This window comes from Dysidea avara, chromosome 2 (genome assembly GCF_963678975.1).
Source record: "Dysidea avara chromosome 2, odDysAvar1.4, whole genome shotgun sequence".
NCBI lineage: Eukaryota > Metazoa > Porifera > Demospongiae > Dictyoceratida > Dysideidae > Dysidea > Dysidea avara.
The window spans coordinates 17,449,422-17,470,074 of record NC_089273.1 but is presented as its reverse complement, the minus strand read 5'-3'; the positions used below and the strand labels follow the sequence as shown (position 1 = coordinate 17,470,074).

Below are 20,653 nucleotides of genomic sequence, written 5' to 3'. Positions count from 1 at the left end.
AAATCCACCTTGTAACAGTCAGCTCACAAGTCAGTGTGCTATCTAGCTGGCACAAATCTTTAAAAGGGAAGGACAAGCTTAAGCATGCTATTATGCAGCTTTTCAGTATGGTTGTGCTAGGCAAATAATGGCTTTCCGGGGGAAAAGCTGCCAATTTTATATCAGTACTGAAATAATGCAGGAGCGGATCCGGGGGGAAGGGGGGTTCAAAAGGTTCCATGGAACCCCCCTTTTGAAAGAGCCTCTTTTACTTGAGATATTCTAATAGAGCAATCAAATCAAGATCAATCATAGTAGTCTTTTGAGGAGCAGTGTAGCAAGTTACTGTATGTATCTATACTGAGTTATAAATAATGAAATATAGTTGGTGAGGGCATCTATGGTGATGGGAAGCTATTGTCAGCAGCTGATGACCTTTTTTGGGGGGTCGGCTTCAACTTACAGCTAGGCTGAAGTTGCAATTCAAAAGTGGAACCCCCCTTTTTAAAAGCCCCTACAATGGACTGCCCTCCTGCATGCAAATATTCCTGAGTCCAGGATGGGAAATGGAGGATTTATTTGGAGTGGCCTAAATGCCAAGAGAAATCTTGACTCAGTTATTTAGTATAGCTATGTACCAGTGATATTAATGCTGTCTTAGTTGGCTGCTGGACAAGCCAGTCTAGTCCTTACAGATGTAGGCCAGTGTTGTAATTGAACTGAGGATGGAGCATGGTTGGCCAATGGAGATTTAAAGTATAATATATGGATAAACTATGCATATCTATAATGTTCTTCATCATGCATGGCAACAAATGAAGTGGTCTACTCATGATCACTACTGTAGGTAGTTTCTGGGCCAGTGTTGAAACCATTTTGGGTCACCCAGGATAACCGGATCACATTTTGTCTAGGTCACCTGCTTTACATAGAATACCCAGGGTTGGATCAATTGTGAAAATGAGATCAATGGTGTGAAGTGTATTAGTACATTATGGTCCTGCTGGAAGCCCTCAGCCACACCCACTTATCAAGATTATGTGTAGCTGTCTCAGACTCTGTACCCACACCCATGCATTTATCAGCATGCGTATTGTCTGTAGATATTAGGTAAGCATGAATCCATATAATTATGCAGGCTTATTTGAAGCCATGCCCACTATTTTGATATTCGATAGTCTTGTAGCAGGTCATTCTCTTTTGTGAGTCATGCCAATGCACTTATCAACACACTCTAAAAAATAAATTGTGCTTTGCACACAAAGAGTGTGTGTGCCCTGTGACACCAAAGTGTGCTGTTTTGGTGTCACGGGGCACACTTTATTATTTTTAAAGTGCAATGCATGATTATATCCTTGGAGTCACACTAATTTATCAGTACATGTGTTATGCACCTGTCAAAGTCAAATGGTTTAGCAGCCCGGCAGGTCAGCGGTAGCAGCTAGGTCAGAGCATGTGAGGCATACCAGTAATGTTGGCTTCAATGGGATGTAACTTGTATGATAATACAAGCTGATGAACTCTGCTTTTTATTAGAATTTTCAAATGGGAGTATACACTGTAGCTATGTAAATCAACTAAGCTAATAGAATGTTAATTATTTATTAATTTAAGCTGCAAATATTTATAACATGACATCATTGGTTTTGTTGTTTTCTTGTGCTTGTGGTATACAAAGCCTATTTTTATTAATTTTACTAATAGATGTAAAATGTGACGATACCAATGATGTTTGTCATCATCCCAGCATATTTAGTTGTGTCAGAAAAAGCAGTACTATTGGTACAACATTATGCTCATTGTGATGTAACATATTGTGTGAAAATGGGTTGTTAATTTAATTAGTTACTGGCTGGACAATTACTTTGATCCCATGTGACTAGCTACTGATACTTTCTGCTAGTGGAGTAATCAATACAATTATTAAGCTCTGAATGGGTCTTGATATAATAGTGCGAGCCTATAGGTCTCAATATAATAGTGCGAGCCTATAGTTGAAGCATTGAGTAAAATACTTGCATATTTGTAAAACAAAATTCATAATTTTTTTCACACTTTGTCTTCATGAAAAAATAGTCATCATATCATGCACAGGGGTATATTTAATGGTTTCCTGGGGTTCCAGAAACCCCCTCTGAAATTTTGTTTTACCTTGTGGTCTAGCAGCAGGAACATCAGGCTTATCTTAGTTTGGCAGCACAAATAAATGGGAGGCAGTAATAGGAAACTTACATTGACCCCTCAAAGGTGGATTGGAAATCAATTGTGTTACACACAGTTGAAAAACTTTTACAAAGATGGAGATACTCTAATAGAGCAGTCAAACTACTATGATAGAACATTGATAACGGAATACAATTTTAATGCGGGTAATCTAGGTATTAAAAAATAATGTAAGACTATAAATTATGGTAACTTGAATTTTATGGAGTAATTTATCAATATTTTAAGTTTTTCATTTCAATGGGATAAGTTGAATAATTATGTATGTATTTTGATCACTAAAACCATAGTTGACATTTGATACTTAAAAGGGAACTAAGCATATATTGAATGAGTCAATGAAATCACAAATCTGGATGTTCAAAACCTATCAGCGGCTAGGGTTGCACCCCAGACCCTCTGCACTTATACTCATTACGAAATCTTGAAACATCCTTGGAAAGATCCCAGATATGCCCCTGATACACATGAATGTACAGGCACAAGCCTTTATCCTTTTAACTACAATTATTTGTAGGACTGGAGATGATAGGGTGTTTAGATGTATAATGGTCCAGAATGACCACTGTGGGAGAAAAGTGGTGCTTATATCTCTCAGTTATTAAATTTGTCAAGTCTAACATTATCTGCCAGCTCTAAGGGATTTTGTATTTCACTAGTCCCATACATATACCATAATCATCTTCCCTGATCAGCAGCCATGCAAATCAATTTCTCACAGCCTTGTTATGTATTATATTTTGAGATTGGTATGTGATAATCATTGTTAATCCTATCATCTCCTTTCTATTATCTCCTATACATGTATGTACCATGTGAATATAGAGAATGCACAATGCATGTTATTGCCAAATGGGATTGAGGTATGATGAAGCTGTTATAAGTCGCCACATTGTTGATATGGGCCAACTGGTGTAGTACGACTTTAAATGTAGCAAATCCAGAAGTGTAATGTATTGTTTGGTTTGGTCCTGTTGTATCAGTGTGTCCCAGCTCTGGCCTTATCAATGAGGTGGTCACATAAGTAGCTAGTACTATAAAACCAAACTATACATAAACTGCATGCTTGTAAGTAACACAGGCAGTAAGCCAAAGTACTGTAACACTGTGACTACAATAAATACTTTGTTTACATTGTAGCTAAGTATTTCATACTTTAACATCAAGTTTATTCTTCACATACTACATCTGCACTGTATATATGAATGTGATAAACATGTATGGGTAGGTAGTAGTAGTGGTACTGTAGGTGTAAACAGTGGACCTAGGATATGGAAATCAAACCTTTCTTGGGTTTTTATGCACTTCACAATGTGTAGTCATTCTGTACTGTACTAGATACTTTTGTAAGTCAATTTAAGGTGTCTACATTTCCCTATCCTGGTATTTGCACAATACAAATTATCAGTTATGCATTAAGCACCTACATAGTCTAAAGAAGGGTTGGGACTGCTTAGCACAGGCTACTCATTCTCCACCCACATGAGGATACCATATTAATGAACCCTAGCAATGCTTTGCTTTTGTGTGCCAAATGACACTTGTAGTGTGTTTGCTAAGTTAATTGTGTAACCTATACAGTGATTGCTTCACTGAAGCTACGTACTTCCTTGGAATAATTGCTTACACAAGACAATTGCAAATTAAAGTTATGTAGCTATGGACTACACTGTTAGAATTGAGTATCCATAACTTTGTTGTGCATAAATAGAAAAGTCCCATTTTGGAATTTTTTTGCAGTTTGGGACACTTTTCATACTTAATTTGATTACTTCAGTCAAAAATGGCTGCCAACTTTTGTTTTAACATTGTAGCATGCATGACTAATATCACACCACATGCATGATCAATTTATATTTTGCATGTGTACTAAGTGAGTATAACTTAGTAAATTTGAAAGTGGAAGTATTAATGGCAGCAGTAATGAGCATTATTACAATAAGATCAAATAAGTGAGTAGAAGGCCAGCAAGAAGTAGAAAATAAAAAAGGAGAAGAAGTAAGGTTCATGTTCATAACCTATAGGCAGCTACAACAACCAATAATGACAAGCTTCTACACTACAGGTACAAAGATTAGTTAGCAGTAAACAGTAACTGCCAATTATAACAATAACAATCAGCTGCCAGCAGGAGCAAGCTATTAATAGAAGCACCAGCTATCTGCAAGCAGCAGTAGCCTGCTAAAGTAGCTCACAGCAAGAGCAGCAGCAAGCTTTAATAGCATAAAAACTGTCACAGCAGCAGAGACACCAAGTGTGGCATTGTAGACTTGTAGGGACAATAATCTTGTTCATGAATGAATAAACTTATTTACTTGTACTTGATGCTTACTTTGTAGTTCTAGGATATTCTCTAAGTAGCTAATTTACTAAAGCTAAATTCACACTAATGAGTTTATAATTTACACTCTGAAAGTATTAGACAGCACACATTTATATAGCCATACTAAGATATTGTCAGCATTATTGTAATGCACAATGTTTTTGTTTTTTTTTCTGGAGGTTCTGTTGTAGCTGAGTTAGTGGTACATATCCTCCTCCTGTGGTGAATAAGTGTCAATGTCAATACAGTCAGATGAGCACGTGGTATCAGGTGTGGCTATAATCTTTGATGTTACTCTTCTATGATGTAGTTGGTCTGTGTGACATTTCATGGTCCTACCATTATTATTGCAATACTAAAGTCACTGGACAGAATATGCCAGGTATCAACTTTTATGGTCCATTGTATTCTCTGAAAAATACAGTAGTACGTGGAAACATGGGTTGTGATCTGGAGTGCTCTGCATATTTAGATGTCAATAATTATTGTTGTTTTGTGTTTAGTATCATATAATCGTTGTTCTGGCCATCCATGACAAACAAACAGTGACTTTAGGACTTCAACTGTCTTCTCAGTGGTATATATAGTGATTGACATCACTTCTATACTTCTGACCACTTCAAGTGGAAATCTACAACAATGAAATACATGTGACCCAAGTATGTATGGCTCTGCAAAATAAACATGCAGACCATATCCAAGGGTGTTATTTAGAGATGTAGCTGGATTAGCTGGTGTGAGTTAATAATACTCACCCAACTCTTTAATTGCTTTGTCTAGTCCAGTCCACCAAATTATATAACTTTGTGCAATTGCCTTCGTTCTGGTGATTCTAGGGTGGTTGGCATGAAGAGATTTCAATACTTGTGAATGAACTGTCTGTTAAACAATCACACTCTTACTCCATGTCCATACACATCATACAACCATTCTCTACACCAAGTTCATTCTCACATTGGTGCTTTGTTGGGCCATCCCTCTTGCATATTATGGTAGACTTCACTAAGTATGGTATCACATCTAGCAGCTTTCTGAATGTCTCCAAAAGTTACAGAGATTACGACTCCTACTCCATAGAAGTATCAACTACTAAGACGATTGGTAATTAGGGGTTATAATGAGTAATGTTACTAAACACAAGCTAAAGTTAGCTGATTCTTCATTCCAAAAAGGTTTGGAACTCTCAGTTGACCAACTCTATTTCTTGTTGATTGTAAAAGAGTGTTCAAAGGGTGTAAAAGTGTCAAAAAAATTTCCATGATAGTTAATCAAGCCTAAAACTAATCTAAGTTGTTGCATATTGGCAGGAGGTGGGGTTTTTACTTGGAAGGGACAAGTTGAATATCATCTTTAGTTATTACATGTCCTAAGTACTCAATAGACTTAAGTAGGAACTCAACCTTCTCCAGATTCAGTCTAACACCATGAGTAAGTCAAGTAAACGATACAGAAGTGACTGTCTCTTCATCTTAGCCGATATGTCATCAATATAGCAGCACACTACAGGAATTCCTTAAGTAGAATAACTTTTTGAAAAATAGCTAGAACTAAGATAATGCCAAAAGGCAAACAGTTGTAAGCATACAGACCTTGATGACTCTTAATAATCAAGTAAGATTTTGAGTTGTCTTCAATTAATAACTGTAAGTATAGGCTTGTGACAAGTCTAGCTTTCTTGTTGCTAAGTAGAAAAAAGCTCTTCAGTTAATAATCCTTGACATCATCTGCTGGTCATTACATTCACAGTTTGGGATGTTACTGAAAGACAACATGATTGTTACTGAATATTTGCTAGCAGTAAAATCATCCTTGATGATCTATTGAAGAATCTTGCTGAAGCTGAATTAAACTATTATAGTTTAAAATTAGTCATTGAGTTGCAAAGAAGTAATTGTGTAAACATGTCAGTAAACACGCAGCTTCGAATTATTTTGTATTGAACTGTAAACTTACACGTACATCTCAGTCTTTTGATGAGTCATCATTTTCATCCCATGGATTACCTAAGAATGTATTATCAAGAGTTCATAATATATCTCTTTCTATATTATGAACTCTTGGTATATTATCAGCTTGTATGTACATTTTTGAACAAACATTGGCATGTGTAACCTGTAGTACAGACATAGTCCACCGTTAAATCTATTTGAAAATAACCCTATTAACTTTAGAGAACATGTCTCAAATTATACTAAATACTATGCCCTTTGTGTTACTGTAATGTCAAGTGGCTGTACATTACTGCCAGTGCCACCAGTTACCAGTTGAGAATGCTGTGCAATCACAAAGAAACTAGTTCACTGCAATTTATTATATCACTTGATCAACACATGTAGAGATAAGAAAATGTGATCGGTCACTACGCCCAATTTTTTTAGAAGCTTTAACAGCAAACTCTAACCAGCACTTACAAAGCTGTTACCATTTTGAGTGTTCAAATCACAATGCAGCAAACTGCAAAGTTAAGGATGCTCAGTGTTACAACTGTGGCAAGAATGGACACATTGCCTCCACTTTTCACTGTAATGCTCCCCAGACCATGCAGAGTCCCACAAGTTAAATCAACTCCTGGACAAACGACAAACAAAAGTTCAAGCCATGGGCAAAAAGACTCACCATAGCTATCTGTGACTTATGAAAATACCAACAGCAGTGAAGATAAATTTTGGCTTCATAGAGTGGACACTGATTTTGTGAACTCATGCTGCTGACCCCATTATAGTTTCATCATCTTTAAAGCTAGCTCAATTAACAAAGGCAAGAATGGCCAAATAATTCTAAAAAGTGGTAGCATAACTTCTTGAGTTAATAGCAGAAAATTTTACTAAACTAGGCCATAACCAAGAATGATTACTGCATGGAACAGGTTTGATTGATCCCTGTGTCTAAAAATGCATCATTCACTTTAAAAAAATGTATTAACAGTATTTAGAGATTGGACATGAAAAAGCCATTTGGCCTACTATCTCTTTAGTGTATATTTTGCGCTGTCCATTAATTATAATACTATAAATTTGAATATGGGGATCCAGAGGGTTTTTGAAGTTTCCAAGAAACTGGTAAAGTATATTCAGATAATTTTGCAAAGGTATCAAACGTTCAGATCGAAATACTCTAATAGAGCAGTCAACTACCCTAATAGAATAGTCACATTTTGTATTTATTTAGAACTAGCATTGTTACCTGCCCTACGTGCAGGTACAGGTTATGTATGATTTGACTGTAATATTTAAAACCAGCTCAGTTATTTCTATCCCATTGTGCAGACAAAACAAAGAAAAATGGCTGTTTAATGGCTGGGAATGATAGGGTTTGAGCAGCAATATAAATGCAATTTACAGCATATTTCTGAGGTGTGAATAAACACAATGTATTTGCTGACAGCTCAGAAATGTGCAATTATGGGCATTTTGTAGGGTACAAACAACTAAGGTCACATGGCACATAGTTTTTGTGTTAGAAGACCCACCAAGAGTAGTGTTATTGATACCTTGGCCTTGGCTGTACCGTAGCTTATTACAGACAGGGTTATAATGCCAGAAAAATTTTTGAGGTGGGTATCATATTCACGTGACATTCAAATGATCTAATCACGTGCTAGTAATTGTCCTCCAGCAGCAAGTATGACCTCAAATGCGCTTGCATGGGTTCAAACACAGTGTAACCTCAGTCAAAGTTGTCTTCAATCTCCCATCAAAGGTGGTAAATAGCTGATTATCATCACATCCTTTAATAATACTGGTGGATTCATCAGTAGTTAATGTTGTGCCAACTGGAGTTTTTTGGACAACTTAGTTTTGTGCATACACACACGAGTGGAGTATTTTTGGGTTTTTCCTGGTAGGCAAAAAAAAACAATAATAGGCCTACCAGGTTTTTTCCTGGGGCTGTCTAGGGCTGAACAATTCCAAATTTATTATTTTTCTTTATTATTAGTTGCTGCTAAGCCCCCACTCCAGTTTGTAGTTACCTAGGTAGTAGTTGGTGTATGTAGTTGTAAGTGTTGTTAAAGGTCAATGACAGTAGCCCACACTTCGTGGTGCACAATCCAGTGTTAATGTTGTATGTGGGTGATAAGGGTAATAGTATGATTTATTGCTGCTTGACATGGATAATGGAGTTGGTTACAGAGATAGTTAGGAAATCACGCTAATTAAAACATTACACTGGGAGGGTGGGCGGATACTCCACTTGTCTGAACACCTGTAGAATATAATAAACCCACTGCCATGCGAGTCACAACTGACAGAAAACACAATTACATCACAGCCGATACATTCCTTACCATGATACATTCCTTACCACATCCACATGAGCTGACCCACAATATATACTACCAGCACCAGCACCAGCAGATGGGTGTAACTACTTAAACAAAAACTTCAGTATAAACTACATTACGTGTTTTGCGATCCTCCCTAACTAATAGTGTCAAACAATCTGGGGAGCCTACTCTAGACAGTGTTACATAAAGCATTCCACGTGTGAAGCTCTCGTCAGTCATATCTACTCCTACAGCTTTAAAAGTTTGGCCCTGGCTTTTGTTGACCGTCATTGCAAAGCAAAGAGAAATAGGAAACTGCACACGTCTAAATTCAAAAGGCAATGTAGAGTTGCTAGGAATAAGTGGAATGCGAGGGATGATGATTTCATGGCCTGCATGCTTACCGTGGGAAATTTTGGCTTCTATACTGTTGGCAGAAAGTTTAGTGATCACGCACCTAGTACCATTGGTGACTTGTGGGGGGTCCAAGGAATGTAAAATTATAATTGGTGCACCAACTTTCTATGAAAGTAAGTGTGGAGGTAATCCTGAGACTTCTAAAGAATTTAAAAACTCTGTTGGAAACTCAACTGCCTGGGATTCATCTGGCACAGAGTCCAAGGACTTGTACTGGATGCACTCACCAGGCAATGTCTCCACCAGAGTTGTGTTGATGGTGCGGATAGTTTTATTAAGAGGAGCCAAAATGCAACGCTCCGATAACCAAGCGATGTTTGTGAAGTTGGAGAGCAAGCCAGGATAAACTCTGGACACCAACTCATCAATGTCGTGTACAAAGGTACCCATGGTCTCAGGTAGCTGGACAACATCAAGAGTGTCATCCTCAGTAGGGAACTTGCCATCTCCAATGGCTAACAACTGGTCAGCAAATTGTCCAGCTGCTTGGTCCCCACAAAGGTACACTCTCATGTTAGTGTGTAGATGTTTAACAACCACACTGTCCCACAGTTGTGACTTCTTCAGACAGGCATCCACTATGTTACCTCTGGTGCCACGTTGAATAACTGGGAGGATTTGTCTGAAGTCACCACACAACAACATACAGATTCCTCCCATTGGTTGGCTGTTACCTGTCAGATCCCTAAGAGTGCGGTCCATAGCCTCAAATGCACGTCTGTTAGTCATTGGAGCCTCATCTACAACAATGGCTTTGGCTTCCTGGATGACTTTGCAGAGTGCAGTTCCTCTCTTAATGCTACACATCGGGATATCCATTGCATTCAAGTCAAGTGGAATTTTGAAGGTACTATGTAAGGTGCGACCTCCAGTTAACAGTGTGGCAGCTATTCCGCTAGATGCAGTGGCTAATGCTATTTTACCTTCAGATCTAAGTTTGGCAAGAATAAGGTTGATTAAGAAAGTCTTACCTGTTCCACCTGGAGCATCCAAGAAAAGCATACCTCCCTCATTCCTATCCACCATGGAACAAAAACACTCATACACTTCACGCTGGTCTGCTGTAAGCAAAGCTGTATTATGATCTACGTATGCTTGCTGTTCCCCTTGGTCATAGTCTATTTCCCTGCGGTACACTCTTGCAAACCTATCATTGTCCACTCTTTGTGGCTGAGGTAGGCCATACTCAGACAGCTGCCTACTTCCCATGGAAATGACTTTCTCCTGCAAGTCATTGAGTGCCAAGTTGAAAATGTCATCATTAAACTCCAGGTGTTCATCTCTGTGTAGGGTACGTTGGTGATATAAGAAATCTTCTGCCATTGCTTCCTTGTGGTTGTCATATATCTCCAGTGGGTTGGATGGTTCACACCAGGCCAGTATCACTGCAAAGAGGGTGCGAAGACTTGCTGGTGAGTTGCTGACTGCCGCCTCCTCCATAGCCAAGTGATACTGATTGTCATCTTCAAGAAGATCCAACTTGAGGCATGCCTCACGGAAGGAACTACAGAGATCACCATCAACAGTCCTCAGATCAGCAAATGACTGTGGACCCTTAACATTATGCAACAACAAACATAGATAAAAGCATTCTCCTTGACGTGGGCTGATGGTGTAGACCCTACCTAAGGCTTGAGCTTGCTTAACACCAGGATATCCAGCCACATGTGTTCCCTGTTTTCTCCTGTGCCAAGACTTGTTGTTCCATTTGTAGTACTCTGGAACATCAACATACAACAATGTCTTGGCAAAGTTGTCAACTTGACATAATGTGAAAAATTCAGTCAAAGTGGTCTTTGGAGGGTCTCCCGAAACTTGGCCCCTCGCGGTGTCTTCAGTGAAGTAAACTCGCTGGCCATTTTCTAAATGAACAGCAAGTTGCTGTACAGTAGGGAACCTCTCATGGATGGGGAACTCCAGTATCCTCCAGGCAGCTTCGTGGCTGCTGATGTAGCGAGCATTCTGATACTCGGAGATCTCATCCACCTGATTTGAGCGCAGAGCAAATGTTGCCTGGTCACAACCTTTGTGTACATACTTGAGTACGTACTTGATGGAATTGATGGACATGCACAATTCAACATTGCAGTGGCAGTTTAAAGCTCGCAACAAAAACTTGTTGTACGGCACTACCCACCTGTTGTCAATGTCCTGAGTACAGCGACTGCCTCGTACATTCATGGTGATGGTACTTACCTGTCCACCATCTTCAGGATTTCTCCTCCTGTACATTGGGTAGCTATCAGTACCTTGTTGGGTCTCAGATATGAATGGTTTTGGGTATTTCTTACTACAGTGGCCATGTTCCATGCAAGGAGACGTAGGATTGATGCTACCACAGGGTCCATGCACCATGTTGGACATTACAATCTGGTGCAAGTCAGGGTCAATAGCCAGGTCAGGGATTTCAGCACATACGATGTCATCAATCTTATCAGGTGTTATCTTGTGTTCTGGAATTAACCACACCAAGAAATGAGCATGTGGTAGACCACGCTTTTGCCATTCTACTGAGTACAGCCAAGCCCGTGGTTTTCCAAAAATCATATCGGTTTTTAACATTTCTAACATTTTCTTAATCTTTAGTCTAAACACTCGAGCCACTAAGTCTGGACGATCCTTGGGCTCCTGACCTGGAAGCAAACTATTTTTAATTTCAGGCCAATTGGGATTACATGTCATGGTTATAAACAAATCAGGGTGACTATATTTCCTAACGTAAGTCATGGCATCTTGTTGGCGCTCATGCATGTAGCGTGGCCCACCTGTGAATGTCGATGGAAGGATAATCCTACGACCTACATTGCTAGGGTCCCCATCCCCATCTATGATTGCATCTCGTAGATCCTGATAACAGTCAGCACGGAGTGCCTTCTGCTCACGTCTCAGAAATTGTAACCGTTCAGTTTCAATTTTACAGTAGGCATCTACCAAGAACTGTTGGAATAGTCGCTTAGCCCTAAGCAACACAGATACATTTTGCCTTACCATGATGTGGTAGCGGTAATACACTAAAGCCGTTAATTTTTTGTTATTAGCTAGTTTTAGGTTAATGTGCCATCCATCAGTACCGTGAGAGAAAATCAGTGGGTACTGCAGTGGATCATAGCCCCTGTGCAGTTCTGAAATACTATGCAAGCCACCATCCCTGTAGTGCAACACTATGTCTCTATTGTTTGCATTTTCATTAGGCATCAACACACCTACCTCATCACACATGGGACTATTGTACCTCCTGGAGTGCTCACCTGTAGGTCTCTTTGTTTCATTGATAACAATTTTAATATTTATTGGCTCATCCTGCTGGTCAAATATTTCTTTAGCCACTTTAAAAAGCTGTACATAGTGGTTGTCATGATACAATAGGTGATTAATACCACTAACAATGTCTGGCCTTAACCCATCAACTATTTGACACCTAGTGGCCACTTGAGATTCCTGATTGTCAATGAAATAAATTTGACAAAATTTTGGGGACTCACCTGTTGAGGGAACCATGCTACCAATACGATGGTATACCTGACCCTGTATTTTAAAGGAGGGGTTGAAGCCAGGGAAAGCTATCTCATTACAACCAAAGCTGGTCATTTGGAATGCACAATTATATTTACGTATGTTGTTTAGAAAATGTTTACCATCACTATCTGTACCCTCATACAGGTGCAGTAAGAACGGCTGTGGTTGAGGGAATGGCTCTAGTTGGACATTACCTTTTGAACAACAAAGGGACTCGGTTTCCCCAGGAAACTTTAATGCATCACAATGTGAACATTCTATGCTAAGTGTGCCTACATCAGTTGTGCTAAAGAAATTGTGTGGCTGGTAATTAAGGCCTCTAAAGCTAGGGTGTGTGCTTGCATGTACCTGATGTCTTTCTGTGTTCTTCATCTGCTGCTCTTGTGCACGGTATAGTGGATCAGCTCTTGCCAGCTGGTGCTGTGGTTGGTCGTGCTGTCGCTCCTCCCTCCTTGTAGTTGGCTCTAGGCGGGCATCTCTTCGAGCAGCTGCATCTCTTTGCTGTTCTTCGCTTCTCGTTACCGGGTCTAGACGGGCTTCACTTCGAGCAGCTGTGTCTCGTTGCTGTTCTTCACTTCTCGTTACCGGATCTAGACGGGCTTCTCTTCGAGCAGCTGTGTCTCGTAGTTGTTCTTCATTTCTTGTTACCGGGTCTAGACGGGCTTCTCTTCGAGCAGCTGTGTCTCGTAGTTGTTCTTCATTTCTTGTTACCGGGTCTGGACGGGCTTCTCTTCGGGCAGCTGTGTCTCGTAGTTGTGCTTGCCATCGTTTATTCCTGTCTTGTCGTTGAATTCGTTTGCGTCTCTGCCTGAGACGCGCGGAGTGAAGAAGTTGATCGCTTGAGCTTTGGCATTGTACTGTACAACACTATTTGAAACGTATGTAAAGCACGTATTGATTTGCTACAACAACACTCGAGTTGCCAGATGATGGGCGTTTAATTTCGCTGAAGTCCCGCCTCGATACGTGCTTTGCATGCCAAGATATGATGAGCTAAAAGCCGTGTTTTAAAAAGGTGTTCACAAAAAGGTATTAAGTAGAAAGAAAAAAATCTGTCAACACGTGGATTTGAACCCACGACCTCTTGCACGCTAGTCAGGCGTTCTACCACCTGAACAGTATGTGCTGTGGTTTTCAAAGGAATGTTGCTCAAGTTTTCTCTACACCTTGGCCTTCTACGCACTGTAGAGACCGAACGGAAGCACGCGTGAACTCGTGATAACAATCTTAGAGTAGGCGGATGATGAGCGCTTCATTATCAGCACAGACTATGTCGATTCGCGCCAAGTCTGGTGAGTAAGCAGCGTGACCGTCAGACAGACAGACAGACAGACATTTTCAGCTTTATATATATAGATAGATATAGATATACTAGCATTGGTACCTGCCCTATGTGCAGGACCATCTCCACATTAAACATTTTAATGCCACGAAGAGGGACTAAGCATCAAACACCAGCACTGCTAATGTAGCTATGTAGGGTACATGGTGATGTCACATTTTTTAAAGAGCATGAGGTTTTCTTATGTCATTAATGATGCAAAACACTAAAGTTTATTGTTTGTGGTTTTGACAGGAATGTAATTTAATTATTCAGTGCATCTTCCCTACCAGTGACTTCAACGTGCTGTATAGAACAAACGAAACCTTTGCTGCTTTACATGAGAACTAATGCAACAATAATTAATATATTGGGAACCAAGCATAAATATTAGTGTCCTATATTTGCTGTGTAGCATGTATATCGATAGTGCTTTAAAGTACATGATCCTTATGCAGTACATAATAATTTATAGTGAAGCATGCATGCAAGGCTAGCTAATTAGTTAAACTGCATGCGAGCTAAGGCAATTGTATACAGTATACCCTACATTACATACAGGTTGTGTACACACGGTACAGTTTCAGTTTCTACATTTTGATGTTTACCTTACCGACTGTCACAAAGAGAAATGAACTTGAGCATAATTTAAAGTCAACACAATTTGCAGTTATAGTTACTGCATGGCAAGCAAAAGTTCAGAACTTGTCCTATGCACTTTCAGTTCTGATGTTGCAGTGACACATATACCTCTTGCCATACAAAAACCCAGTTTTGAAACACCTGCAGTGTAATTGACCAATAAGGTAATGTATGAATCTTTAGAGTGAAAGCATGTAAGCAGGATAGTGAAACAGTTGTGCCAGGTCAGATGCAGTTCCTCGGTATAAACTATGGATCTGCATGGTGCCAGTATTATCATTTTTCAGATGCACAGTAGTATTTGTTCAATCATGCAAGCTGCCTATTACTACAGCAGTATTGAGGTAAGTCTGAACAAACAGTTTTTCATGTCAGTGCACACCTATGTGCTTAAAACAAAGATGTAGATATTCTGGATACTGGTGAATGAAGCTTTTACCTACTCTAATACAACACACTGGACCAACACACAGATGGACAAATATGTTGGCAATTTGTCTGCCCTGTCCCAAAAGTGCTATAAGAGTCCCTATTATGTGAGGTAATTCAGTGCCAGTGCTGAAAAACTGATCATAAGAGTTTGTAGATGAAGACTTGCATGGAACAGATAGAGCAAAAAGGTGCATCAAAAAGGTCCCATAAGTGAAAAAAAAAAGTTATGACCTAGGCGGGATTGAACCCTGGCTGGTTATAATAACTTGGGGTTAAGGGAGGTGCACAAATCGCCACAGTTGTTTATCAGTGGTTTTGACAGGAATGTAGCTCAACTTTTCAGTGATCCTTCCCTACACCAATGCCTTCATCGCCTTATAAAGAGCGAACAAAAGCACGTATTGATTTGCTACAACAACACTCGAGTTGCCAGATGATGGGCGTTTAATTTCGCTAAAGTCCCGCCTCGATACGTGCTTTGCATGCCAAGATATGATGAGCAAAAAGTCGTGTTTTAAAAAAGTGTTCACAAAAATGTACTGAGTAGAAAGAAAAAAATCTGTCAACACGTGGATTTGAACCCACGACCTCTTACACGCTAGTCAGGCGTTCTACATACCACTTGAACAGTATGTGCTGTGGTTTTCAAAGGAATGTTGCTCAAGTTTTCTCTACACCTTGGCCTTCTACGCGCTGTAGAGACCGAACGGAAGCACGCGTGAACTCATGATAACAATCTTAGAGTAGGCGGATGATGAGCGCTTCATTATCAGCACAGACTATGTCGATTCGCGCCAAGTCTGGTGAGTAAGCAGCGTGACCGTCAGACAGACAGACAGACAGACATTTTCAGCTTTATATATATATATATAGATATAGATATAGATATAGATATATAGATATAGATATAGATATAGATATAGATAGATATATAGATATATAGATATATAGATATAGATATAGATATATAGATATATAGATATAGATATATAGATATAGATATATAGATATATAGATATATATATATATATATAATATAAGATTTGCTTAATTTATAGTAAAAGTTTAAATCCATTTGAAAATATTCATGATGGCATGTTCCCAAACCCTTAGAATGGCATCCATGCATGTATGTTGTATGCATGTACATAGCTTCATCTCTTAATTCTAGATCCCTGCTCATGCCAGCACAAGCAGCCTAAAGCAATCAATTCCTAACATGTTTAAAATGGCAGCTCATTCTCAGAATGTGTAATTTTCAAAATTTCCTGCCCCCAGACTATTTAGATTTAAGTGTGCATGCAACAGAAATGTCACCAATATTCTTGTAGCTGCCCTTGTGAAGGTTGATACAGGGACAGCCTTCTCTGTCATATCAGAGGTCACCAAACAAGCTTTAACGAACTTCTACTCTTGTCTAACCTGGTACTCAAAACATACACAGATGAGTGTATGAAGGTATAGGGCACACTCAGCGTACATGTACACTTTGGCAACCAACTGAGTTGGACCAATCCTCCCAGGTAGGAATTGGCTGAAACAAATCCAACTTGACTGGCACAGCATTTTCACCATATGAACAGCTGAAGCCACTTAACTCACTTCAACAACATAAGATTCTGTTTTCAAAAGAGCTTTGAAAGATTCAGCCATTTACAGCTCACTTCACATAAAGCCAGATGTTACTCCATGATTTTTCAAGCCATTACTAGTTTCCTTTGTAATCAAAGGTGCCATTAGCTAGCCAAGAACCTGATCAGCTAGAAAAGTAAGGGATCATCTCTAAGGTTTCTCATAGTCAGTGGGCGACACTAATTGTCCTACTCCAGAGAAAGATGGGAAATTTTGTGTTTGTGGAGATTAGAAAGTGACCATCAACCAAGCTTTGTAACACTGCACAAAATGATATAATTATTTCCATGGTGTTTCTGTAATGAAACTTAAATGAAATTTTCAGGAATGTGTAAGTTTGTCACAAAACTGTCATAATTCATGCAAATTTCCAAGAAACAAATTTGTTTACATTAATTACCAAAAAGTAAATGTGACAGAACTGGTTGTGGTACTTCTGTCAAGTAGAGTTTATTGTGAAACCATATTTAATACAGGTGTTAACGCAGTTGGTTGAATGTTGTATTTATCATCACATGCAACAGATGACCATCTTGTATAATTAAAATCAGTCAACTATAATGTCCCACTAGTTGAGCTACACCAGCATGCTCTGTTAACCATTTATTATCCAATACAGATAATGAAATTGTATGATTTGTGTAAACTTCGTGTGATACATATGGATCCACCCATTAATTAACCCTTCAAGCTATATGGCAAAGTGACACTACTCGTTAATGTAATAGAATAAAATATTGGCCAATCTCATAATATTTATGACAGTATGCATAATCATCAGCAGCATAAGCCTTGGCCACTAAAATGTTTTTGTCATAAAATAATGTCACTAGTCGCACATTTGCAGTAATATCTGGTGACAACATTTCTAGGTTCCAAATGATGAACATTGAGGCACTAGTGACATTTTGTGTAATTGCATAGCTAGTTTCTTTGTGGATAATTAACTGTCTGCTGCACTTGTGCAATAATCCAGGAATACAAAACTGCTGACTAAACACATAAGAGTTAGGCATTTGGCAAAGTTTTTATTGCAACGAGATGACTGTTAAATGATAATGGATTTGTCTTTCATCTGGAACCTTGCATGTCTACTGTTAAATTCAACAGTAAAGTTGACACTAAATTCAGTTGTCAGAATATTTGCTGTAAATATTGACGGTCTAGTGATCAGCATGGTATGCATAGATCTTGATGTAGGGCTGTAGCTATTCTTACAGCTGGGAATCGATTTGTCGAAAAAACAATTCAAAGTTTCCTTGCAAAGCAAACTCTTATCACTTACATTTGTGGTGAGTCTGTCCAGACTATCAGCTGAAGTTATCAGGTGCACTGATCATGATGTAGGAAATTGTATAGTTTTACATTGTCCAAGCTCTACAAGACAACATACATAACTGACTAGTAATGTTATGTGTACCAGATTTGATTGATCTAGCTATATACTAAAGAACAATAGTATGGGCCACAGCAGTAAAAAATGCTGGCCAATGATAAAGTGTTTAGCTTAGCATCGGGTAGTGATACTAATGGTTTTAATTGAGTAAACTCTTGCCTTAGTACTTCCAAATTGTAAGTATGTGTCACCATTAAAGTTGGTCTAACACTGGTACTGTTGATGTAAGAAATTGTTCTTATATGGCTCAGAAAGTACTGTGTTGATCGATACATATGACTTTCTTGGTAAATGGCAATTTATGGGATCTCTAAGTTTTGCAATCCAAAAAGGTGAATCAGTACTTTATCATGACACACATATTATTGGTTGCCACAAACTATTTGTGAGTATGCAGTGGAAACATTAGTTATATATATACCCACAATAAGGTGTTCATTTGTGCAATTACGGATCCACGATGGAGCATTTGGGGCAAATGCTCCCCCCCTTGTGCAGGAGCCAGTCATAGCTACATACTTCTGATTAAAATACTAAGCTTTATTTCAGGCCAAGATTAGTTTATAAAACTCATGAAAATATGCACATTTTACTAACATTTATTACAAATTCACTTGAAACCAAAGCAAACCAAGGTCAAACTAGCTGTGAAATTGTCATCCAGCACCTTCATGTGTACTAAGCTCCTCTAAAATAATTATTGTGTTGCTGGCATTCAGTGCCTTTCAAGACTTCACTGCAAATGCTAAAATAGCAAGACTCAACAGTGAGACACTACTAAGAGATGATTATTTGCTGCTTCAAAAATGCAGCAGCTATCAAGAGAATCTGGCTCTCCCCAACCACCTTCAACTTAACCTGTTTGTGTCCCACCCCTTTCCAGCTACTGGATCCGCCCTAACGCTTGTTGTGGTATGAATAATTACAATGTATACTTGTTTTAATACTTTTATAACTTGATTTCTTGAATGATGATTAATCGTATCAGCCAGTAAATTCCACTCCACAGTTGTACTGACTTTGTAGTCATATCCTAACTCAGAAACAGAAGCCTGGCTAACTGCAATAGCCACTGACTAGTCATCAATCGATGGACTATTTAAACATATTGTGGTGAACTGTTGGATATAGATAATGTGTTGCTATACAATGTGTGTTGTCATTAGTGTTGCACCTATATGAGATTTTGTCAATATTCTGATAGCCAATATTGGATAATATTTTCAAGCCGATAAATGTAGCCGATCTGATATATAGCACAGCTTAACTATTTTGTAGCTATTTTCACTAGAAATTTGATTGTGAAGGATTAATTTAGCTTGTTTGTAGCAGCAGTATTGCTACAACAGCTGACATAACACTGAAGCAGTAAAACAACATTGTAATATAGGTAAATGCAACTCAATGCATTTGTAAGCATCATTTGGTGCACATGAGCATGTGTTTCTAAACACATACATGTGTCTGTATCTGCTGCTATTTTCATAATAGTGTCAATCTGATACTGATATACAAAAAACACAGCCGATATATGGTTTTTCTGATAACCAATCCAATCATCGGTGCAGAACTAGTTGTCATACAATGTGTAGTGTAGCATTAATGAGCCATGGTTTAATAACTGATTGGATTTAGCAAGCTTACTAAGCAACAAATCTGCAAACATCAATATGGAATTAAAAAACTTGCCTTTCTTTAACACTGCAATATAGAAGTACCTTGGGTCCACTACAGCCCATCTAGCTAATACCTGATTGTTGTATAAATCTTAGAATTTGGATGCTGAATAGCTACGTAGATTTTTGTTACTCAGCAAGCTTTTAAGTGTGTACAATGTGTAATTGTCAGGAGCATTTGGCTGGCTAGTGCCTTGTTGAACCAGCATATTAACTTTGGGTAAGTGCTGCACATCAGCAATTATTGTAGTTGTCAACTGAGCTTGGTGAATATTCCCTAAAATAAGGTTACTAAAATGCTCTTTGGTTTATGATGTATTCAAATATAGGTCAGTAGATCACATGTGGACCACCTGGCTTAAACATGTAACTAAGATGACTGTAATGTATGGGTCCTGTTAGAGATACATTATTTATATGTTGTCCATCACTGACACTACTTAACAACATGTTAGTGGTCTGTTCTTTTGCAATATTGTGTAGCTGAGTAAACGCCTCAAATGGTCTTTCTTGAAGTTCATCATGTAAACACTGAGTAACTAATTTTCTTGTATTTATGAAATTTGGTTTTTCTTTCTTCAATAAGATATCTCACTAGGATCTACTCCAGTAAACATGAAAGTCACAATCCAACCAAAATAGTAGATCTAGACATCCAGTTACTCGCTGTAACTGAATATAGTTTGTGTTGTTTCTTGGGTCATGTTCAAAGCTGTACCTGGTGATTGAGTAGTAAGTGTACCATTATCACCCTGGAAACACCAAAATCCCCAATCTTAGCCTTTAAACTCTTAGTAAGTAAAATGCTATTGGATGTTAAGTCACAGTGGAC

The 20,653-nt window shown here is 38.6% G+C and overlaps 1 protein-coding gene across 1 annotated transcript; it reads right to left on the bottom strand.

Moving 5' to 3' along the window:
* Positions 1-9,311: 9,311 nt before the first annotated feature.
* LOC136247874 (uncharacterized) lies at positions 9,312-16,730 on the bottom strand. The gene is made up of 3 exons (XM_066039694.1): positions 16,720-16,730; positions 16,540-16,651; positions 9,312-13,589 (listed from the first exon to the last, which is right to left on the bottom strand). The coding sequence occupies exons 1-3, from the start codon at positions 16,728-16,730 to the stop codon at positions 9,312-9,314; spliced, it is 4,401 nt and encodes a 1,466-aa protein (XP_065895766.1).
* Positions 16,731-20,653: the final 3,923 nt, after the last annotated feature.

Bases quoted from the DNA above. Each gene is read 5' to 3' on its own strand.
- LOC136247874 (XM_066039694.1), bottom strand. The intron at 13,590-16,539 runs GTTAGACAAGAG...CGTTTCAAATAG, and splicing joins GTGTATGTTTTGAGTACCAG to TGTTGTACAGTACAATGCCA.